The sequence below is a fragment of the Mesoplodon mirus genome, assembly GCF_964341445.2.
Source record: "Mesoplodon mirus genome assembly, chromosome: 10".
Classification (NCBI taxonomy): Eukaryota; Metazoa; Chordata; class Mammalia; order Artiodactyla; family Ziphiidae; genus Mesoplodon; species Mesoplodon mirus.
Window position 1 is genome coordinate 29,766,898 of NC_138986.1, and position 25,697 is coordinate 29,792,594.

The window sequence follows — 25,697 nt, forward strand, 5'->3', positions numbered from 1 at the left end:
TTTGGTTACTCTCGGGAATTGCAGGGATGGAAAACAAGCATTCCTTTGCTATTCATTGGATTCTTGACCTGAAGATAAGCCTCCGTTTTGCCTGTCTTCTCTTTTTCCCAATTTTATTTAGCAGCCACTCAACTGCTTTAATTAAAAAGGACCCTCAATGCATGACCATGGGGGAAAGGATGCACAAAAGAATGCAATGTAAAGAATGTGGGAGTATATTGCACATGCAAGTAAGATAAATTAATTCCAAAGAATTTCCAATCCCTCTTTAGAGCACTCATACATGAGAAACCAAGGAGAGGTTATCAATACTTATAAGCCCACTATTCCTAATATTCCTCAAATATCACTAATTCCCCTTGCATGAAGATAAACCTTTCCATAAAGTAAAATTCAATTTTATAAAAATTCATATGCCCTAATACCAAGAATTTGTCAGAAGAAATTCAATAGATTGGAAATGGAACGGAAGGAGTAAAAGGCACTGAACATATAGAAATTTTGAAAATGATTCTGAAACCTTACATTGCTCTTTCCCGTTGTCAGGAAAAGGCCTTGAATTCCGACTCTGGAGCTTATTGACTGTCTAAGTAGCACCTACAGTCAAATGATGTTATTGGGACACCGACCTTGAGTTTTTTTGCTAAGTTATTGATGAGCTGTGTTTTGCTGTCTATACTCTCACTGGATGCCCTTGTTCCAATGTCAAGTGTCTGTGCGAGCCACAGCTGGGGTTAACTGACAGAGGCTATAGGAGAGAAGAGAGCGCTTTTTCCAACAAAGTTGAGTGACTCATTCTGGGCTTCTGGAAGGCTGGCTTCCCTAGCGTCATTTTCTAAACCTTGTATTTCTCAAATCTTTTAAAAAACCTCCACGAGACACATATGAATTTTTTAAGATACATAGTAGCCTCCTCTGGTTACAATCAGCCATCTATTGGGTACTTGGGGAGCGTGTGAAAACACACCAGGGAGTTTGGGGTTCTCACAGTGATGGGGCTGTTACTGAGATTTGGAAGAAGCCAGGTTCCGACGGTCCAGCAATGTGCTGGACAGTCCTGCATAGCAAAAAATCGACTCTTAAAATCCCCTTTGGAGAAACACTGGTGGGTCATCCACACAGTGGATCATCTAGTCATGTACATACACACCTCATTTTTTCTCTCCACCATGGTTATCAGAATTGCTTCTCTTTTTTAAAGAAACAACAATACCTAATGAGAAACTTACAACAATAACTACCCCAGGAACACCTCTGCAACATTATGATTAAGACTATGTAAAACTCCATGTCTGAGCTACAGCAGCCGGTTTTGCCTGCTGGATGCCAGGCATGATGCTCCCACAGCAGCTGCTGCAGGAGGGTATGCTGCTCCCTTGGCATTCTGCCAAACCACATTAGTCATCTTTTTCCCAAGCATGATACGTAACATCCCCATTAGTTGGGACTCTGGATCTTCCATCAGAAGAACAGTAGAAAATGAAAAAATGGGTTACACGGGGGAGGATAAATAATACCGGATTATATCACGTCATGTAATAAGACTGGGTGTGTTCTTGAAAAGATGGTATTATTCTTGAGAAGCATGGAATTTCTACAAATTAATCACATGACAGAATGCAACAGACAAGCTCCTATTTAAGTCAAGCCTATAGAACAGAACAATCACTTCCTATGTGATCTTTTGTTTCAAGGAGCATTTTCACATAGTGTTACTTTAAAGATAAAAGTGCAATGTCCCATGATAAAAGTCACCCCTAAGACAGGAAAGAGAAGAAGACACAGAGGAAGGGGAAGAAAGAGGGAAGAAGGGAGGGATGGAGAAAGAGAGATTGATTGTCACATTTTCTATCTCAAAAAGTTTGGTAAGGGCATGATGATCTGAATTAGAGTGACCATACTACTTATCAGGCAAACTGGGATTTTTTGGAAAGTCAAGTGTCTAACCAGAGGGGACACTGGGACAGCCGAAGTAAACTGGGATTGTACTTGGGGCAAGCTGGGATGTAGAGTCACCCTCCTTGCTACAGCAAACAGAGGCCTCTCTTGGATTTGCCCTTGTTTACAAATGACATTTAAGCCTTATCAGCTATAATGCAGCATATCGTGGTGAGAATAGTGTAAAGGCATGAAGAGCTTCTCACCAAAAAAGAAACAAAGAAGTAAGAACTGGCTGCTCATTCATTCATATAATAAATGTTTACTGGTTTCCTACTATGCGGCAGGTACTGCGCTAGGTACCAGAACTGGACTGAAAAAGAAAATCTCTAAATGATCCAGACACTTGAGTTGCTCCTATTAGTGGAAAAAAGGATAATTCTACAAAATCTCAGCTATCAAGAAACTTCAAAGCATGTTCATTAGGGTTTAGTCAAAATTCTCGCTGTCACTAAGATGTACACTATTTTAAGCAATAGCACATTTAAAAGGAAATCACTTTATATAGAAATAATTCTAAAATGTGTTATGATGATAAACACAATTTAACTTTTACTTATAGAATCAAGGTGATCAACACTAATGAGAATCAGTACACTGTACTAAGGGCTGCCCTCAAGGGTTACTAAAGCATACAGGGCTTCTAGCATTAATAGCCAAAACATCCCACATGATTAAGCATTTTGCTTTCTTACATTTATGTTTCATCATTTTCCTGTCTCTTTTTATTGTTACACTGTCACTTATCAATACCATCACTATGCGTATTTGTAATAAGAGCCGTCATTTAAATTCACCTAATATGTAGCAGGTACATCTCTAAGTGTTTTCCCTATATTGCTTCATTTAGTCTTTAAAATAACCCCATGGGAGAATATGGTATTAATCCCATTTTTCAGGTGAGGATATGTGAGGCACAGAGAAGTAAAGTAGCTTGCAACAAGGCCAAACAGCTGGAATCTGAACTCAGGCAGTCTACCACATTTGCCTATTATGCCGTGTAAGCATGCTCACATCCACTTTATTACGGTATGAGCTTGAAAATTAGAGATATACATAAAGTAAGAGAACATACACTCCAAGTCAGCATCAGAGAGAAGCAAGCATGTGATTTTGGGGGAATCGACTCTATGACACCTAGATTTGTCATCAGGCTTTTTTCTTTCTCTTTAGTTCACAAATATGCCTGCATGTTTCAAGTCTGATGGATAACTAAGTTTGCCAAGTTTGCTGAGCCTTGGAAATTAATTATAGTTACAACAAAAACATTTTATAATATAAGCTTATTTATGTTTATCTGAGGTTGGATAGTTTTCCATTAGAAATTTAGTTTTTTAGGAAAAACAGAGTTTAATTTTGGTTACATTAATTTTAAGAAAATAGAGACAGTTATCTAGCACAGTAAGCATGCCAGAAAGACATCAAGTATCAGGTGATAGAAATTCATAAACTCATGAACAAAGAATCCATTCATCCCTTGGCTTATTGAAAAGCAAATGAGAACATTGTGTAGGTTGCTAAGACAACTGAGATGTGATGATTAAATGTGAGATAATGGCAGAATCCCTGCACCTTTACGAATCAAATGTTTAGAATCTTTACTAAGCCCTCATCTATATTTACAGCTGAAACTTTAAGAGCATTACTTTAAAAAAAAGAAACAAACAAAACAGGCTTCAGGCTTTTGAGCTCTGCTGATGAAGACGCTTGAAGCCTTCTGATCAGGAGAGAGCCCTAGTCTTGGAGAATGTGTGTGGTGTGGCAAAGAGAGGTGTTCCTGGCTGTGGATCAGTCCCATCTGGTAGCAGTGATGGATGAGCTGCCTGCCAGAGACTATTACCAATGAGTCAAGAACAAATATTTGCAACTGATTTATTTAAATTCCAAGTAAATATTTTCAAAATATGGGAAAGACTAGAAATAGTAGCTTTTTTTAGAATGTTGCTATTTCAAATTTGAAACTCTGGGCTCTCTCCATTTTGGCCACACTGTTCTCCCCGCTGTTGCTTGAACATGCCAGGCAGGCGTCCATTGAAGGGCCTGTGCATCCCTCAACCTGAAGTGAATGCACTTCCCCCAGCCTTCTTCTTGACTTACTCTCTCATATCCTTCAAGCCTTTACTTAAATATCATCTGAGTTAAAATCACAATCTACTCTCCCCAATACTCCTCATCTTCCCTTTTATCACTAGAATTGATCACTTTCTAACATACTCCACTATTATGTATGCTCCTGTTTTGTTCACTGAAGTATCTCAAGCTTTCAGACCAGTGCCTGACACATGGTTGATACCCAATAAATGGTAAATTTAAGGGCAAGAATAAATGTTCCTATAATTGAACTGCTGAAAAGAAAACTAAGCTCCTCCTGTTTGTTCTCATGTTAAGTCGGCCCAACTTAAAATGGGACCCCCAATGTTTCTACTCACATTGAATAACAATTTTAATTATTACTGTGATGCAAAGTAGAGTCTTATCTTAGCTCCTCTGATCCTCTGGATAAAAATCACTAAACAAATGCTACTTTATGTGATGTGTTACTCTGACCAAATTAATTCAAAGCAGCTAACAGTCTCCGGAAAGACTGTTTTAGATCATTAACCATAAAGACTTCAGAGGAACTCAATTTAGTATAGAAGAGGCTGACCAGGAACATAGCCATTCTCTGGAATTCATCACTAATACATGTGAGGAAATCAGGAGTTTTCTTATTTTTGGAGGACAATGCAGGTTGTCAGAAAGAAGAATCCAGATCCTTCCACTGCCACCATGCCGATTTCAAGCCAAATCCATTATTTCACATTCTTAAGACAAAAAAATAAATACACGATGTAGAAAATTTAGAAAATATGTTTAAACCATGAAAAAAATGGTGTATAAGATTTTCTCCAAAAAATAACCACAATTTGCTAAATGTCTCTCAGGCCTTTTAAGTAAGTCTCACTGTTGGTTTCCTTGCCTCCATGGCACCTGTGCCATGGCTGATCTGTCATCATAAGTACAATTTTAATAATATTATTATCTGATCAGAAATTCAGTGGTGACCTCCTAATACCTGAAAGAGAGGTGGCCAAAATTTCAAGTTTGGACTACAAGTGATTGATGGCTGATTGTATTTCTTTAGGTAGGTTTGAGAACTGGTTTCAAAAGAAGGAAAGTCCAGACCTAGATACTCATTTTGGCAAATTTACCTTCAGAAAAGTAAATAATTTAAATTGCAGTATGAAGAACATTCATCAAATATCTAACAACTGGATTAACCGCAAGAAATGGAGAAAACAATTTCTATTTGGATTGGTTTTTGAGGGCAGAAAAGGAGATTGGGTTCATTGAATAGTAACTGGTCAGTTTGAGGATGGGGACAGGAAGGTCAAAAATTGGGTAGAAGGGTTTACAAAAAGAGGTGAATGGAGCTCCTTTTACTTTGAAGTCTGGTTGCCACTCCACTTAATGCTCTTGCAAGAGATCTCTATTTTGCAGATCATAGTTTGTAGACCCCTGACCTAAAATCGAGGTCCAAATCTCCATACTAGTGAAACAGATAACCAGTGAGTTACATATAATCAGGGAAGGAGCAAGTGATATATGCTGGATTACATAAAATGAAGAGCTTGGGGAAGGGATGTTGGATGAAATAGGTGGGTTGTATACTCTGGGTAGGGAAGAGGTAGAAAGTAGATGGCACCTGATGGGTTAGCTGCTCAGCATCCTTTTCTTGGAAATTGTTCTCACCACTGATTCATATGCTCCTAAATGTGGCTCCTGAAAGCCACTCTGATACCATTCCCTTCCATGGAAATTTGGAACTGAGATAAAGAGAAAGAGAGAGATTCTCTTATCTGGGTGTCTGAAGAGGTAAAAATTACAATATCGGAGCAGTGTCACATGGATATTTTCCTCCTATTGTGGGTCCTGCAGAAAAAATAAGACTGAGCAGCCAGCCAACCATCATAAAGAGAGAGAAAGACACTGAAGCAGCCAAGCAGTGAGGACAGGAAATCCAAGCCAACCACAATCTATGCGAATTTACCTATTTTCCAATCTCATCGACTATTTCTCCATATGAATCAAATGAGACTACTCACCAACCATCCATAAAAGATACCTTTCAATTTCAGTTTCTAGTCCTTTTTTCCCCCTTAACCTCACTGTGGATTCTCTTTCTCCCATTTCTTCAAATCTTATCTCTCCTTTGATACCCAGCTGTAGCCCTAAATCTTCCATGCAACTCTTCCTAACCACTCTGGCCCACCGTGTTCAGAATTCAGGCTACACTCTGGTGTATCATTCTTGACTATTCCTCAGTGAAATGAGCTCATCTGTAGAGCTAGCAGGGAAGTACTCTCCTAAACAGATGCTCTCAGCTAACTAACTGCACAGTACACAAATATCGTATTTTACTCTAATGTCTATGTAGGTAATGGTGACAGGAAAAGGGAATGAAAATCAAGGTACCTATGTGACTGGTACATTTTTTTTTCTGGAATCTACTTTCTAGGGCCATGTTAAATTCAAGAACTCTTCTGTCAATCTAGAGCTAAAGGAAGAAAATGAAATGGGACTCAATGAACATCTAACACACCAGAGTAAGGGCAATAAGAGAGTGGATAACAGCTAGCCCAAGTAATCCTTGACCTCTTATGGACAGCAATTAGGCATGAATAGTACATGTCCTTATTTTTACCTCTTGCACACACTTTCACTTTTAAAGTTATTTGTTCATGCTTCTGTGTATACTCTAAATATCTACTAAATACTGTGTGTCTAATAACGAAAAATCCCATATGGAAAGTGTATCATTTAAGAAAGGCTCATCCCACAACCCGGCAGACTAGAAAGGCAAGGTCTATATCCAAGGAAGCCATAGGGGATTTGTTGTATTAGTTCAGAGGCGAGGTGACAAGAGCCTGAACTTCCATAGTGGCAGTGGGAAGGGGCAGGATAAAGAGATTCAAAACACAACAGAGGAATATTAAATACAATTTGATGACCAACGGGATTTGGGAAAGGAAAGAGAGACATAAGTCAAGGATTATTCTGAAGTTCTGAGGCAGGACAACTGAGAGAATTATCACTGGAAAGAAAAGATCCTGGGGGATGGAAAGTAATCATTCTATACAAAGGGAGTTTGAGATGGCCAAGAAAAATCCCTAATAAAATTACATTAGGACTTTGTGGTTACAAGAGAAGTTACAGGAGAGACTGCAAGCTGGATTTGCATATTTGGAAGTTATTCATTCACTTAACGGGTATGTACTGAGGACCTGCTTTGTGCCAGGCCCTGTGCTATATCCTAACGTTACAACGGGGAGCAAAAAAAGCAGAGATGATCCCTCACTTTGTGGAGCTTATAGTGTAGTGCATGAAGCAGTCATTAATCAAACGAGGCAACTGTGAAGGAGAAGGCCATGAGGCCCTGATGACGGTGGGACCGGAAGCAGCAAAGGCTGCTCTGTGGAAGAAGTACTGAGCACAGAGCTGAAGGATGAGTTGAAATTCATGTTACCATGGGGAGCAAAAGAAAGCAGAGATGATCCCTCACTCTGTGGAGCTTATAGTGTAGTGCATGAAGCAGGCATTAATCAAACGAGGCAACTGTGAGGAGAAGGCCATGAGGCCCTGATGACGGTGGGGGCCAGAAGCAGCAAAGGCTGCTCTGAGGAAGAAGTATTGAGCAGAGATCTGAAGGATGAGTTGAAATTCAGCAGGTGAGCAAAGCTGGGAGGGGGAGGGGAGTGCAAGAGGGGAAGGAGCAGTCCAGCCTCTGTGGAGGGAGGAGCATGGCGTCTGTAAATGCAGATCTTCTTACAGGGGAAGGCTGATTGACACTGAGGCTAGAGTAATAGGAAGTGGCCAGAGCATTCTAGACATGGTGGGCTAAGTCAAGAGTTGTGAACAGAGATTATATGTGAAAAAAAAAAAAAATGAAATGGAAGGAAAGCAAAAAATGATCAAGAATGAAATCTTGGGATCTGAAGATAGTCAATAATGTATTACTAAGTCAAAGAAATGGTTACATAATTCCATGGACTATACAGTTAGGTTGTGTTACTGAAAGAACCTGTTTATTGGAACTACATCTTGAAATTTTCAGGTTTGAGGAAATGTAACCTGGTATTAATAATTTTTGATGCTTCTTGGAGACAGAATTTTTGGCTAAATGGACCTCTAATTTGACTCAGTGAAATACAATGTGTGTTTTCACCAAGGGGCCCTCAGTTTTCACTGCTATGAAAACAATATAGCATTTAATTTTTTGACAGGCAATTATATACAGATAAACATTTCAGGCTTCTGGAATTATTGCAATAATTATTTTGCTAGAAAATAATCATGTATAACTTAATACTTTAAATATGACACTGTCATACCATAACTATTTACATAAGATGAATTAGTTGCATTTTTTAGGCTTTTACACATAAACATTGAATAGATAAACTTCCTGGGGCTCACTTAAATATTATGATATTAAACTGAGATTGATTCCAATGCTTTCTTAAAAGCTGGAGATTTGTTCTGCCTTTCTCTTGGTAGTTGTAGTTAGTATAGACTAGGGCACCCTCACCATTACCCACAGAATCTTTTTTATTCTCCATGTGCAAAAACTATCATCTTAGCTCATATGTACCATAAGTACTTCCTATATATATACTTTCATATTCTCCTTTAGATCTCTTTACTGTAATCTTCTGGCAATACTGCAGCCACAATGAGACAGAGCCATCATAGGAAAAGAACTGGTATAATTCCCAGAAGTCACGTCACAGCTCAATTTCACCAAAAGTTTTATTTCCGTTTACTCCTTAATTAACAAAACAAGTATATAACAAAACTGGCTGATTTGAGTTTTATCTCCTTTCTAAGTTCTTGATCTCTTCTTGGTGAAAATGCTCTAATAGTTAGTGGCCCAAAAGGGAAAAAATAAAGAGAAACAGAAGTTTACCAGAGAAATCATTCGGGTATTATGGGGACTATTTTATATATAGGCACTCTAAGATATTTGCCAAGAATGCAATTAAATAATGAGATAAATTATTTCCTCACCTCATAAAGGAAGAGTTTTTAAAAAAAGTGAGACTGATAGAAACTTCTAACTTCACTCCAGGAAATATCTATTATTTTAAATTAAACAAAAACCATGTATTTTCAGGGATGGCTCATGTTAGACACAAATCTACACAAATAAAGTCACATGAATATAGAAAAAAATCAACATAAAAATGATAATTCAGATTTTGTTTTAAGATGGTCTGTCTAGTAATAGACTTAATTTTAGGGAAAGGTAAAGCATGAGAAATATAAATTTTAGTTTTCTCATGTACCCATTTGAAGGTTAACATGGGTTTTAAGAACAAAGGCCAATAACACTACATTCTCAACATGGTTACGCACAGACGAAAGTAAAAAAAAAAAGTACATTTAAAGAATGTCAGTTTTTCCATGAAGCACATTCTATCCCTTTCCATATGACATCAAGTTCAATACAGTCTAATGAAACTGAGAGAATACTGTCCCTAATGTCTGACTTTCAGTATATACACATAATATTATTTCTAAGAAAACATTTGACCTTCCTTATATTGTATGGGTTTGTAAATTCTCTTTCTTCTAATCTACCAGTCACATCTGTGGGCCAAGCATCTCTTTCCAAAAGAGGAATTAAGGCCAAGCAAGACAAAGAATTTGCTGATACACATATGTCACTCCAAAAATGTCCCTGGCAAATTTTCCACACCCAATTTAATTACTTCCCTACTGTAAAAACACTTTCCATCTGCATTTATTCTAATCTTTTCAAATCCAAAACCAACATACTATAAAGCTAGCTAAATAAATGAATGATATTAGCTTTACGTTCCAAGTGAGGGAGCATTTTATAAGGCAGTGGGTCTCCAGCTCCCATGCATTTTATGCTGATACCGTATTTCATTTTGAGCTCAGGTTTTTTTTTTTTTTTTTTTTTTTTTTTTTTTTTGCGGTACGCGGGCCTCTCACTGTTGTGGCCTCTCCCGTTGCGGAGCACAGGCTCCGGACGCACAGGCTCAGCGGCCATGGCTCACGAGCCCAGCCGCTTCGCAGCATGCGGGATCCTCCCGGACCGGGGCACGAACCCGTGTCCCCTGCATCAGCAGGCAGACTCTCAACCACTGCACCACCAGGGAAGCCCTTGAGCTCAGTTCTTTACTATAGATTTGTTTAGAATAGAATTACCTAGCCCCAGGCCTTAACTCTCTTTCTCTTTCTCTCTCTCCCCGGCCCTCCCACACACATATACACACACACAGAGGGGAGGGAAGGAGGGAGGCATGGGGGAGAGAGAGAGAATATATGAATGTTTGTGGTTCTTAATGATCAAAAAAGAATGTACCCATACATGTATATGCTAAAGTAATGCTGCCCATTATCTATAATAAAGGCATCTTCATGTTTTTTTCTGATTGTTTATAAAAACTGAACCTCAGTACATGCATATAATAATTATTAATTTTGGCATCCCTTGATTCGTTGACTATTCAGTAAGCTATTGTATCCTTTTTGTGCAAGATGTTCTGTAGTGTATCTTTATTCTCTTCTTGGTGTTCCATCACTGCACAGACTTAATGCCATTTTGCCACTCCCAGACCTAATATCTGTGAATAAATAGAGAAGCCAAGAATAGCCACTTCTTTTTGTTACTGACACTATGAGGGTGTGGAGGTTGTCATTTGCACCATAAATTAGGAGAAGGGACCAGACACTATCAAAATGTCTGGGCAACACTGAATCAATAAATGATTCTAAGTTTTCTTGAAGGCCTTTCCATCTCAGGTTTTTATAAACAAGGGTGCTTTATGTGTTTGTTTTTTATATCACAAATCTTTAGAGTCCTTAGAAATTGATTTGCCTAATTTTACCCATATATTGCAGATTAGGAAACTTTTAGAAGCAGCTAATCCATAGCAACCAGCTAGTAGTTTCCAAGAAGTCAAGACACTTTTCAATTAGTTTTTATTATATAATAATAATATATAATAAATATATTTAAAACAGTCTTTTAAAAACAACTGTTATTTATCTTAAAAATAAAATTGCACTTTTAAGGCCATATGGGTTGGGATTTGCTAGATAAATGAGAATGATCTAATTCCAGGTTTAAATACATTGAGATCTGAATTCTCTTTTTCTTTCCTAACTTACTGATATAAATTGAAAACACTGAGTCACTTTGGTGGCTTTCTGCTTGTTTAAAATTTGTTCAAGCACTAACACTATCTGTCCAAAAATCCTGAGGGGCCTAAAGAGTAAAACATTTTGATATACAATATTAATAAAAAGAATATAATTATATGTTCTCTTTTCCCTACTAACCCTCAAGACCAGCTATTTGCAAAGATTATCTAATTAGTTAAACTATAAGTCATAGGTGGGTTTCTCATATAGGTCAGCAAAATGGTCAAGAAGGAAATGTCCACAAGGAATAGAGCTTGAGTCTCCCCTCTCCACACATCCTGGAATTCCTTTGCTTTGTAGGAAAAAATTAATGGTTCATCCATTTCCTAAAGCTCCAATAAGCTAAAAGTATTTGGTTCTATTTTGATATCGAATCGTAAAAGACAAAGATCATATGTCAAAAATCCTATATCATATTATATACTTTTGATGATCCAAAAGAAAAGGCCATACACAATCATTTCACTATAATATATATAGGAATTAATTATAAGAATATCATATTACATAAAACAAAGGAAGATTTACTCAAACTGTGAATGGACTGTATATAGTATATACTTGCTTTCCAAAAGGAAAATATGGTGGTCATTAACATTTTACCTAGCTCTGTATTGTTTTACTATACCAAGAGAATCACTACATACATCATAAGCTGCAGCAAGTAGGACAAAATAAACTAAAACCCATCTCACCATTAAACAAATTTCTTAATGCAAGAAGTTAAGCTATATCATTTATATCATATGAAGGATATGCATTTTCTATTGTTATGATATTTAAAATACTTTTACTTACCCATTTAAAATTTTGAAATAAAAACAATGAGAATGTATAGACCTAAAAATGTCTGTTAGGCATCTGGTCCAACCACAAACAACTAAATGGGGCTAAACTCCTATATGTAGTGGCCTGACCACTTTAATTCATCATTTCTTCAAGCTCTATATAACCATAAAGAGAATGCCAAGTTAATTTTTATCTTTTCTCTTTGATGGCATTCTCAAAATCTAGCAATGTTTGATTGAAAAAAAAAGGTAGATTTTAGGTAAACACAGATTTAAGAGGCATTCAGTTTCTGGCAAAATTTCAAATGTGAATATGTTATAAGAAGAGATTAGAAAGAAAAATGAGGGTGAACTTAAAATAATGGATGCTAAGGGAACATATTTTCCAGTGTTCCTAGAGATGTTCCCACTATTGTTCTTTAAAGTTGACTTCAATCAGTGCCCTTTTTATTAATACTATGATTAATGGCATCCTAGCCAGTCTAATGTGTAATTTCCATACAGATAAGTTCTTAAACTCAATGTTTTAAAATACAGTTGTATCTGGAGTCTAATGTCTTATTAGTTCTCCAAAATTGCAATTTCTCTTAGTGAAGTCTTGGCCCCTATTTTACTGTACCTGGAATTCTGGGGTTCTGGAACATCTGATTCTGTGCACGTTTTCTTTACCTGTAAGAAAAGAGTACTAGTTAGTCTCATATGAAAATACAACTTCCTCATTCAGGTTCACACACTTGTTAAACTTAAAGTGGCTACAGCTCTGCTCACCAAGATCTCTATAAAATACTCCCCACATTTTACAGCAGTAGCATGTGGTATTAAATAGTGTATTTCATTATTATCCTATGAACAGCTGCCAAAGGCACTTCCCTAGACTCCATTAGTATGTAAAATGTTCGGCTAAAATAGCTTGGGACTAGCTTACCTAGGAACAAAGAAACCAAAGAACCAGGTTTCCCACTTAGGAACTGGAAAGTCATACTGCTCTCAATTCACTAAGAAATGTTTTTCCAGTTGATACTGCTTCTGTCTCCTACTAAAGCGCACAATAATAAACACCAGGTTCTGGGGGCAAAGCACAGTGTTAGCTAAAACATTCATATATTAATTTTCATTTTCTCAATCCAGTGGCTGTATGTTTTATATATTTCTCAGCATATCAATTAAGTTTTGGCATTGTTCACAGACATCTCATATATATTTAGCGTATACTTTGCAGACTGTATTTCACCTTTGTGGTTTTTAACCCACAAAAGGTAAAGAATGAAAATAACTTATACTTTTAGGACACGCTATCCATTTCTGGACAAAAGTGTGTGATACATCCTCTAAAATAAGGTAAAGCACACATCCATTGCCTTTCACAATTTAACTTCAAGCACAGATAACTATGTCTGATTATTATGGTCTTAATGGTACATTATATGTAAAGTAAATTCCGTTTCAAAAATTCCTTAGTTAATATGGATCATAAACAGTATACATTAACAAGTCCATTGTCATACACTCTGGGCGTTCACATTGCCATGGTCTATTTATGCAACCTACAGAATCCAAGGCACTTTAACCTCTAATATGTAGCTTGGAAGTGAAAATAAGTCTACTGAATATACACCATGAGTATATTACATAAGTGTGAACTGTGATACAAATGGCATCACTTAAGAGTAAGTTTTAAATGTTAAAGATACAGCGTTGTCTTTCCAGCTCACAAAGTAACTCTTTCCTCTTCTGACTTAAAACTACAAATACAAAAAAAAAAAAGATCCTTACACTTTCAAAAATCCACGTTTTTGCTTTCAGTTCTAAGCCTAGATGTTTTATAATTGGGGAAATCAAGTATTTGCTTGATTAACTATACTCTTTTTTGCATCCACTGTATACATTCATACAGTATGAAAATAAAACTGGTTAGCAAAGAAATTATTATCTCTGTCCTATTAAGTAACATCTTCTATGCTCTTAATATGAAACTTAGCACCAAGAGATGGAAGGGTGAAGAAATATTTTTGAGTAATTAGTTTAAAAAAAAAGAAGAGGGAAAAAGGAAAACTTTTCTTAAAATGTAAGCATAAAATTCACTATGAAACCCACAAAAGTCCATTAAAAATGCCAAGAAAAATAACTAAAAGGGAAGGACACGATAATAAAACCCTTCTTACCCACTGGTTCTTTCCTATGATTCATCACCAGAAACTATATGAACTGCCCAATGAATATGTAGAGATCACCTCAAAGTGAATGTCACTTTCTGAAAGACTATGATAGCTTGACTTTGGGACTGACTAAAGGAGCTCCAGATCACACAAGCAAACTAGACAGATACTTCCAAGCAAGAGTCAGAATGAGACAAGCTTCTTATGGTTTAAAAAGCAAAGATTTTTTAAAATCTTTAATACCAATGGCTTTACAAAACATCTTTCTCCAAATAACTAACCAGAAAGTTCTTATTATTTTAATTTATTCTTAAAGTTGTAATTGTAATGCCAGATAACACAATTATTGATTACTTACTATCTAGTTTGCACAGTCCCAGATTCATAGCTTATGCTTAATAAGAATATGATGAAAGATTGAAGTAGATATAGATATTCTTTTAGATATTGTTAGAACTTTGCATTCTTCAAAGTAATTCTTTTTGGGGGGTTTATTCATTTGTTCATGGTCGAATGAGGGAAGAATAATATTTAAGATACCATAACTACTATAGGAGAGGTCTATACAGTGAGGTTGATGTTCAGAGGACAATCTACTTATTCAGAGGCAAGTGACTTCTGAACTAAGTCTTAAAGGACATAGGCTTCAAAGACGAAATCTGGAAAAAAGTAGGTACTTCAACGTCATGGGGTTTGTCAGGGGAACCATATTATGAAGACCTTATAAATGGTAAAGAATTTGGAATTTAATCTTTGGACAATGAAGACCGATGAAGGATTTTAAGAAACAGACTGGGTAGAGATGGTGCAGGAGGTAGTGTGGAAGGGGACAGGCTGAGTACTGAGAGACAGATAAGAGCCTAATGCAGCAAGAGAGAAAGTATACATTCCATGAAAGCAGACATGGCATTGATCTTGTATAGCACTAATCCTTAGCTCCTTGCTATGGTCTGAATGTTTGTACCCCTTCAGAATTCATATGTATAATCCTCACCCCCCAGAATTAGAAAGTGGGGCCTTTGGGAGGTGCTTAGATCATGAAAATGAAGGCTCTACAAATGGGATTAATGCTCTTACAAATGAGACCCCACAGAGCTCCCTAGCCCTTCTACCATGTGAGGACACAGTGAGAAAAAGTCACTGGCTCTAAACCAGGAGGTGGGCTCTCACCACATACAACCATGCTGGAGCCTCCATCTTGCATTTCCCAGCCTCCAGAATGGTGAGAAATAAATTTCTGTTGTTTATAAACTACCTGCAGTATTTTGTTATAGCAGCCCAAATGGATTAAGAGAGTCCCCAAATACTAGTTCACTAAGTGAATCATTCAATCCATCAGTGAGAGATGGTGAAGGCCTGAATTAAGACAGGAGCCATAGGGAGAGTTGAGATGATGTTTTTGATAGATACTTCTAAGACAGAATTGACCGAATATTGTAATTGATTGAAACAAAGTATAAAGTAGAATATGATCTGACCTGTTAATCTGTCCTTGAAAAAACTTTGGTAATACCAAAGATCAAAAAAAAAAAAAGTTAACTTATGACTTTTTAAAAATACTTCAAAACCCTATCTTTCCTCTGAATTGATGGAGAAAAGTTAGATGATCATTAAGAAACTTGTTTTGCAAGTTCTGATTATGCAGAGACGTTAATCACAAGTCATGCAAGCTCCAATCATCATGTTCTATTCTGCCTTCCAACAAGAAGAACTGGTAAGAATTATACTACCTGATGAAAAGACAACCTACAGAATGGGAGAAAATATTTGTAAATGATGTGAGAGACAAGGGCTTAATATCCAAAATATACAAACAGCTCATACAACTCAACAACAAAAAAACAAACAACCCAATCGAAAAATGGGCAGAAGACCTTAACAGACATTTCTCCAAAGAAGACATACAGATAGCCAGTAGGCACCTGAAAAGATGCTCAACATCACTAATTATTAGAGAAATGCAAATCAAAGCTACAATGAGGTACTACCTCACACCAGTCAGAATGGTCATCATTAAAAAAGTCTACAAATAACAAATGCTGGAGAGGGTGTGGAGAAAAGAGAACCCTTTTACACGGTTGGTGGGAATGTAAGTTGGTACAGCCACTATGGAAAACAGTATGGAGGTTCTGCAGAAAACTAAATATAGAATTACCATATGATCCAGCAATCCCACTACTGGGAATATACCCAGATGAAACTATAATTCAGAAAGATATAGGCACCCCTATGTTCATAGTAACACTGTTCACAATAGCCAAAACATGGAAACAACTTATCCCATTGACAGATGAATAGATAAGGAAGATGTGGTGTGTGTACACACACACACATGCACACACACAATGGAATACTACTCAGCCATAAAAAAGAAACAAATGATGTCATTTGCAGCAACATAGATGCAACTAGAGATTATCATACTTAGTGAAGTAAGTCAGAAAGAAAGACAAATACCATATGATATCACTTATATCACTAAAATATGGCACAAATGAACCTATCTACAAAACAGAAACAAACTCATAGATATAGAGAACAGACATGTGGTTGCCCAGGGGGTGGGGGGAGGGAACAGGATGGACTGGGAGTTTGGGGTTGATAGATGCAAACTATTACATTTAGAATGGATAACCAAGGTCCTACTCTATAACACAGGAAACTATACTCAATACCCTGTGATAAACCATAATGGACGAGAATATAAAAACATGTATATGTGTATAAATGAGTCACTTTGCTGTACGGCAGAGATCGGCACACCATTGTAAATCAACTCTACTACAATAAAAAATAATAAATAAAAATTTTAAATAAAGAAACGTATGTTCACAGTGTCTTGGTCACAGAATTAGAAGCCAAATGGAGAGTTTTACCTAAATTTAAACACACTGTCCCATTTGAGAGATCAATACTTCGTTAAACAGTGACTGCTGAAATATACACACTATTAAAGGAAGACTATTCTTACAAAGTACATAGAATTTTGTCTTTAATGACCACTAATTTAGTTTTGAATTTGTTTTGAATAAAGCTGAAACAAACAGGCCAAGAAACGAGGCAGAATTTCATGCCCATAATTTAAATCCAAATCTTAGTTTTCATAAGACACACAAGGAAATGAGCCAAAAATATGTCAAGAGAAAAAAAGACAAATAACGTTAAATGCATTTACTTGGTGGCAAAAATGTGAATTTTAACCCTACTTAATGTTATAAAAGTACATGCAAAAATCAAAGCAAGATGAAAAAGAATTGAGTTTATTTCAAGAAACTAACTATTAATACGTAATGAAGATACAAACATCAAATACTGAAATTTTTGAATGAATGAACAACAGCTAAAATATTGGAGTGTTTATCATATGCCAGGCACATGCTTAGGTAGATACTACTTTTTATCCCAATTCACAGATGATGATGCTGAGAACTAGAAAGAACTACATAATTGCTGCAAGCAATTATGTAGTAAATTTTAAATCCTGATCTATGAGGGCATTTTAATGAGTAAATGTTAAAAAACTAAAATTCATAAACATATAAACTAATCTCTTTAAAATGAAGATCAAAACATCTTAATATTTAAAAGTTCAATTTTTAATATTTCATAATCATGATAATTGCTGCCATTTATTAAGTATTCTTTTCCACTCATTGTACTGGACTATATATATGTAATATCACTTAATCTATGAAGTCGGGAGTGATGGATGAAATCCTCCTTCTACAAATGAGAAAACCAAGGCTCAGAGAGGTTAAGCAACTTGGCAATGTCCCACAGCTAGCACTAACAGGGACAGAATTAGAACTGAATGCTCCACAGCAAGCCTTTCTCTCCGATGCTAGATTTGCCAGTTGCTTTTATCAGGTTGTTTTAAAATTAAGAGTTGAAACTAACATTCTGTGGAACAATTTTTGACGCTACTATTTACTTCTTGCAATATATTAACCATCAAATAAATCTTTTAAATTAGACTACTGAAGTAACCATTTTTTTTTTAACCAAGCACTAGTAACATGTACCAACACCCTAACAAGTGCAAAGATGGTCTAATGCATAAAACAACATCTGTTTTGTTGTCTTTGCTGTTGTTGTATGTCTGAGGTATCAGGATCCACTCATTCAACAAGGCTTTACTGAATGTTTTGGGGTTATGAGGCGCCCTTCTAGGCACGGCAATGAACTAGACCTGAACAGTCCAGCAAAGTAGCCACTAGACACACTGTGGCTATTTAGAACTTGAAATGTGGTTAAGTCTAAACTGAGCTGTGCTAGAAATGTGAAAGGCACATGGGATTTCAAGGACTTAGTATGCAAAAAAGGGAAAATATCTCAATATTTTTTATACTCATAAATAAAATGATATTTAGGTGTACTGGGTTATAATCACTTCTTTTTACTTTTCTAACAAAGCTAAAATCACAAGTAGTTTGGACTATATTTCTGTTGAACAGTGCTGACTTAGACGAACAAAAACCTGCCTGCATGGATCATGCATTCTAGTGGAGGAGATATAAAGTAAAAATGTAAACAGATAAGCAACGAATATAAAGTCAGCAGCAACGATTGCCAAGAGAAAATGAAGCAGAATAAGGGGTTAGAAAAGACTGGTCAACAATATTACATTAGCTAGCCACTTATAAAAAAACTGATGTTCTTATTTCACAAAACCATTAACTCTTCAAATTTTTTAGGCTGTTATGTACATGAGTAACATAAATTGTACTTTTTAAACAATTATAAAGAATGTGGGATCTGGTATTGAGAATAATGAATATTTCCAATGTCTGGAAAATATATGTATAAAATATAATCTCTAGAATATTTTGCATTATGACAATTATATTCAAGTATAAAAATCAACTTAAAATTTTTCACATTTTATAACACTAGGTACTTTGAGAGGCTTACAATCTTTTGAGGGAAAACAGAATTAACTCGTAAAAAAAATTGCAAAGAAAAACCAGTTTCTTTTATCCCATCCACCATCTTCTAAAAGAGCTGGAACCAACTATCCCAATTATTTTGTAATCTTGCTGTTTATAAATCCTGAAACATTAACAATAATAAAAAAATGTAGGACTTTCCTGGTGGCGCAGTGGTTGAGTCCGCCTGCCAATGCAGGGGACACGGGTTCTAGCCCTGGTCCGGGAAGATCCCACATGCTGCAGAACAACTAAGCCCGTTTGCCACAACTACTGAGCCTGTGCTCTAGAGCGTGCGAGCCACAACTACTGAGCCCACGTGCCACAACTACTGAAGCCCGCCACCTAGAGCCTGTGCTCTGCAACAAGAGAAGCCACCGCAATGAGAAGCCTGCGCACTGCAATGAAGAGTAGCCCCTGCTCGCCGCAAGGAGAGAAAAGCCCGCATGCAGCAATGAAGACCCAAATCAGCCAAAAAAATAAATAAATAAATAAATAACGTAAAGGATGGAATAATGGAAGAAGACATTTTAAAAAGACCTCTTTTGTAACTTTATTTTGTTTTGAAGTGAAATTTAATGATTAGGCCTTAAAGCATACTATACAGTGATAATAAAAGATCAATTCTGAAACTATAAATCCAAGATAAAAACTTTATAAATGAAAATTTGCTGATGTAATGAATAACTTATACATATTTTTGTGGGTAGTATGTAAGACAATTTTTATTTCTTCACTGAACTCGGTAGAGAATCTAATAAAAAATAGATTTGAATGCATTACTGTTTAAGGAAAACAATGGATAAAATATAGATATAAAAATAAAATTCGTTCCTCCAATACAAACTATACTGTAGGTTATTTCAAGCAATACTCTTCGGAATACAGAGAGTGATACAGAATTAATGTTAACAATAATTGTCAGCTTTGATTTATTTCAAGTGTGAATACTACAAAATGTGCATGACTCAGTAAATAATATTTATACAAATACTGTAGTGTATCAATGCCTAGAGTCTCGTATTAGTACACACTTTATAAAATGTATTTTATGACTGGGTTAGATAAATTATTATAAATAATTGCTGATAAAGCAGAATGGGTACCTAACTTTAGTTACCATTAGTTTCTAACTTAAAGGAGACAGAGGTATAAATTGTTATGTGCCATTTTTTTCATATTTTCTAATACTTATAATTTGGTCATATTTGAATTGTAAATTATGTAACGGAACTTAAAAGTTTTTCTTATGATTATTCCAGCTTTATTCTAGAAATGTAAATTATCCTCTCAATTCCTACACTCCATTAGATGACCTTTTTAACACATTTAATTTTTTCAATTAGATGAACCAAGCTCAGAGCTTGATGTGCTTCCCCCTGAACATCCTGTTCTCTAATTAACAGCATTAAATAAATATGAATTAAACGATGTCCCTTTCTATTTTACTTCAGAATGCACACAGTAACATAACTAAGAAAATATAAAAGTAGGTATATGAATTAATTTTAAAATTGAGTCAAAATAATAACACTTGGCATACTCAAGTAAACATATATTTTTTGTAGTAGAGGCTTTTGCCGAAAATTAGTCTAATGTTTATTTACTTAGAGTAGTGAAAGAAAATATATGTTCATTTTCTAAATATAATATTTGCAAGTTAATACCACTTTAGAACTTACCACACTAGGTACACTTTAATGTGATAACTACGATTATTTGTGCAGCCAAGTAAATATAATTTGTGTTGAGAAGATCAGCATAGAATTGCTATTCTGCTATTCTCCCATACAAATTTACACTATCTAAACTGGCTTCTATGAAAACGTCTCCACATTTCTCAACGAGACTTATTTTACATTTTTTAGGTATGTTACAATTCAGTTCTTGACTTCTAAAAACTCAGTGCATGAAAAAAGAATCTTTGGAACACAAAGATTGTCACAAAGAGTTTTAAAAAAGATATCTCTGTTTTAATATGCTCATACAAATTTGAGAGTTTTTTCAAAAAAATAAAATACCATTTTGCCAAATGGTGTTCAGAAAATTAAAGTTTTGGAGGCAGACTTTGTGAAAATCTAATTACTAAATAATCTAATAGAACTATTGTTATAATGTGTCATTCTTCCTTAGAAACAAAAATCTTGCAGCTCTATAATTCACACATTTCTGAAATTCTTTCCATGGAGTTAGGGAAGTTTCTTTACTCCTCCCTTTTCTTATTATATCCCTCTTTGATGTTTTTATCATTGCTTACTCGAGCTTCTCTCTGCAATACCAAGTATAGGTTTCCAAAAGCCCAAGGTACCACTTACTTATTATAAAAGTGTGCGACAACTCTACTTCATCTACTTCAGTCCAAAGGAAAATTGCCATAACCCTTCTTTAACTGCTATTCATAGAGAAAGTATAAAGATACGATTGAATATTCTGTTATTAACTGCAACTGTAAACAAAAACAACATATAAGACGCTCATAATAGTGGGATTAGAGGGTTAATAAAAACAAAGCCACCACCGAAAACCTGAAGTGGAAATTATTTTACCCCTCTAGTATTGGACTGTCATGGCAAAATCTTTCTTGATTTCTGGCCTTTAATGCAGGAGCCTTCCAGAACCCAGGTTTGGGGGAGGGAGGTTATATAAAATTACACACTGGGGAGGAATTATGTTTTAAAGGTAAAAAATCCTATAGGCTATAACTCTTCATCAACTACAACTGTCACAATAGGGTTCAAATTATTTGAGAGTTCATTGCAAGGTTGAAAAGATTTAAAAAGAAACTTAGTAACAATGACTCAGGGAGACAAAGCATAATTATTCATGTTCAGTATATATGTATTAAATCAAATGTCAAGCCACATGAGCTTTTAAAATTCTGGAGTACATTTTCTCCTTAGTTATGCCATAGTCTTTTGTCACCTGCCATAAACTCTATATATACTGTATAAAATATTCAGGAAAATTTCAAACTCTTTCTAACAGTATGCTTTTTCATTACTACCCACCAGAGACTATATCAAAAGTAATACAGTACTTAAAATGCCACAAAAGTAACCATAGGATGCCTTAACATATCATGTTACAGTTCATATGAAAGTTGGTCCCCTCTTAAGCCTGGAAACGAGACTAGATTGCCATGATACTTGGCATAAATATGACAGATAAGTGTTAAAATGATTTTTTTCTCACAAATGTGCACTATAAACTCTAAGAGATAGCCACCTATGTATGTATAGGTCTCTTTATACTTTTGAACATGTATCTTTGCAATTCTGGGTGTCACAAGATAGATAATATGAAAACAACAAAAAGGAAAATGGAATGTGCAATTCTAAACTAAGAACTAAATACTTAATGAGCATAATGTTGATTTGGTAGAATCCATTGCAGTTAAATTCAAATTGCTGAATCTACTGTACATGTTCTCACTGACCAGGAAAGAATAAAGCCACAAGTGTGCAATATAAAAATCTTTAGCTTTAGATTTCCCTCCATTCAAATGGAGATTTATGAATTCACACAAACAACGCTTTAAAAATAATCTTAAGAATTGATCCTATTCCCCTAAATAGAGAAATCTTGCTAATGTTTTTGACAATGTTTTTTATATGTTTGTTTTCTTTTTCCTTTTTAAGATATTGGAATGTTTTGGCCACAAGGGTAAGAAAAACTTCCCAATTTATCATGACCTGCCAAGCACAACTGACCCCTAGACTACACAGCCCTCTACCACTTAACTAATTCAGCTCATCTTAATCATGAAACTTCAAAAGAATTTGGCCACAGGCGTAGACTAGCTATCATTTGTTTTAAAGTATAAATATCAGTCATTGTGCAACATATTCTAGTGCGCCTGATAACATTTGTGTACTAGGTACAATTGATAACTAACCTTTTCAATTTGAACAGTAATCAATATAGAGATAATCTGGTTTATTAATATATAATTGTTGAATTTTAGTAAAAGTTTCTGTTAAAATCTCTCTTAGGTTTGAATACATATATGTAAACTTTAAAAAATATTTTCAACGAATATTTGAAAACTCTCCTAATGTGCCCAAAGGTATCACAATAACTAGTAAGGAAAACTGAGAAAGTCTTTAACTTTAAAAACAACTTGACAGGTAGAATGTAAACAATAAAATGTTAAAGTCAATTTTAAATTGAACAACATATACCTGTAGATTGATCTGAATATGAATTTACATATGATATAAATATTTCTGGCACAGCATGTTGATAAAAGAAGTATAAATGGACAGCTTTATTTTCAAATTTTGTAAGTTTTAAATTGTTGATCTTCCATTAAAATAGCAACTTTTAAATAGAAAATCCTGGTGCCCTGGCATCATGTTCTTTATTTTTAAAATTAAACTATACCCAATAAGCAAAAATGTATTTGTAGCATACTGCATTTTAATTTGATTTTTAAACGACACTCTGGCAACATTTTGAGTTTCAAAATCTATTCTAAAGGAGTTTTATATGAAATTCATCTTGTATAGCCATTGTTGTAAGAAGCTTATAAATCACCTTTCCTCAGGTTTTAATCCTAAAATGAAATTCTTCATTAGCAGAGTTAATAAAACACAGACTCTGTGTCATAATTTACACACTAAAAAAACACAAATTATATTTTGAGTAGATTGAGTAGATTTTCTATCAAATTAAAGTAACAGTTTGAATTACCTGTAAGCTAAGGGCAAAAGACAAAATAGTTCCATGTGAAACATATTTCACACATACAAATTTGTGGTCAGAAAAAATAGTTCCATTAACTGTGTAACTCCAGGTAAAAACTAAGCAATTTATTGCAAGCCTTTTAAAATGTACAAGTTGATTCTTTAGATGGAGGTGAAATTTAGTCAGGTAATTTCAAAATTTCTGTGACCTTAAATATGTGTCTATCATAAAGAATGAAGTACCCTCTGCAGTCTCAATGTAAAATAGATCCCCACAGTGGTTAAACTCGAGGGTTAAAGAGTAAAGGAACTATAAATTAGGTTTATCTGTCGTGAAGGTCTCATTCTAGGTAAACCTAATAAATAATTGAGATATACTTACAATTTTTTCCTCTTTGACCTCAATTAAAACGGCTTTCTGAGAGCGGGTTCTAAGGACAATTTATCGTGGTTTCCTCAATACACACTTATGAAGTCATCTGGCTTTTGTATTTCTTCAACAGCTGCATTACCTTCGAAATTGGCTTATAGTATTTCCCCAAAGCAAAATGTGAGACTGCCCCTGACACACACAATGACCTTCCTTCTGCGGGTGGCTGAGTTCAAAAAGTCAGATCACACAGTTTCAAAAATTCTAACAACAGTAACTTGTAAAGAACTTGGAGGAGGAAAGAGAGAAATCAAAGTAGAGATTTTAAAAATTGGTCTCTCTCTCTCTTTCTTTCTCTCTCTCTCCTTCTCTCCCTCTCCCTAAGAAGTTATAACAACACATTATATGATTATTAGGATTTGCTTTTGTTGCTATTTTGATAAGTAGTATTTTACTAGTTTAGGAAAGGTTGGGTGAAAGAACAAACCAACAGGCAAAAAGCAAAATAAGGTAGTGCAATATCATTATTCAATTACACAGGATTCCAGAAAACAGTAACCGCAGCTAAGGAAAGGAGCAGGAAACTGGATAGCGCTGACTGATGCTCAGTAGACCCTGGTAACCAAACTGGAAAAACTTATTGGCTGTGATAATTCATCCTCCTTTTCTTCAAACAGGTTCCCTAAACAATCTAACTCTGGTAGTAAATCAGACACTTAGAAGACATTTTCTCCTCCAGAATTATGTTTTTCTCACAAGAATAATAAAACAGTATCAACAGAGCAAAGCTTTCCTCAGTTGTCTTGAATGAAAGAAATCTTTAAGATACTGTAATTATTGTGGCAATTCACCCACAGCTTAGTTCCTTGATACAGCAAAACACCAATTCACACTCTTTCTTCATTCAAAGATAAAGAGATTCAAAGATAAAAAAAAATATGTTTAAGTAATTTAAACCAAAACATTCCAAAGGCTTCCACATCAAGGTTTTAAATCAAAGCACGTGCTCAAGTGCACATCCAAATGAAGGTAAAAACCAACTGGAAGCTTAAGATATCATTAAGAAGTTAAAATTAAACTTACAATCATAGTTTTGGGGAAAAAATAAAGTTCCATAAATAGAGGGAAATATTTGTTCTCACAAAAAAATATAAAACACATCATTGTGATGACTACACTTGAAATCTAATGAAAAATCCAAATTTGGCACAAAATTTCAAAATAAAAGTTATCCAGAAAAAAAGCCTTTCATTTAAATGGCTGGTGTTAATTGTTAAAACTCTGCAGCATGCACCTTATTATAAGGGAAAACCCCTCAAAGTCAACTATTAAAACTTTCTAATGAAAGCTAATCTATTAATTATCAATTAATGTATCACCTGCATTTCTCCCAGAATTAACATAAGGTAATTACAGAGGTTGAATTTTAGGAAGTAAAGACAAAATGTATTTAAAAGTTTCAGCATGGGCAGACTAGGGTTTTTCTCTTAATGACCTACTCACTTAATGACCTACTAACTCAATTTTTATGTACAAATTTCTTCTCTCATCCTGTGCTAAAACTGAGAAAAATTCAAACTTATTTTACCTAATATTTTTCTCTGAGATAGAACTGCTTATAC

At 35.2% G+C, this 25,697-nt stretch overlaps 1 protein-coding gene across 2 annotated transcripts in view; it reads right to left on the bottom strand.

Annotated features, from left to right (window-relative positions):
* The window catches only part of EYA4 (EYA transcriptional coactivator and phosphatase 4), a 257,178-nt gene that overhangs the window by 110,089 nt on the left and 121,392 nt on the right, over positions 1–25,697 (bottom strand). For both annotated transcript variants that reach the window (XM_082633829.1, XM_082633828.1), the window contains exon 3: positions 12,559–12,608. In XM_082633829.1, the coding sequence (XP_082489955.1) occupies positions 12,559–12,608 (50 nt within the window). The remainder of the gene's footprint in view (positions 1–12,558; positions 12,609–25,697) is intronic.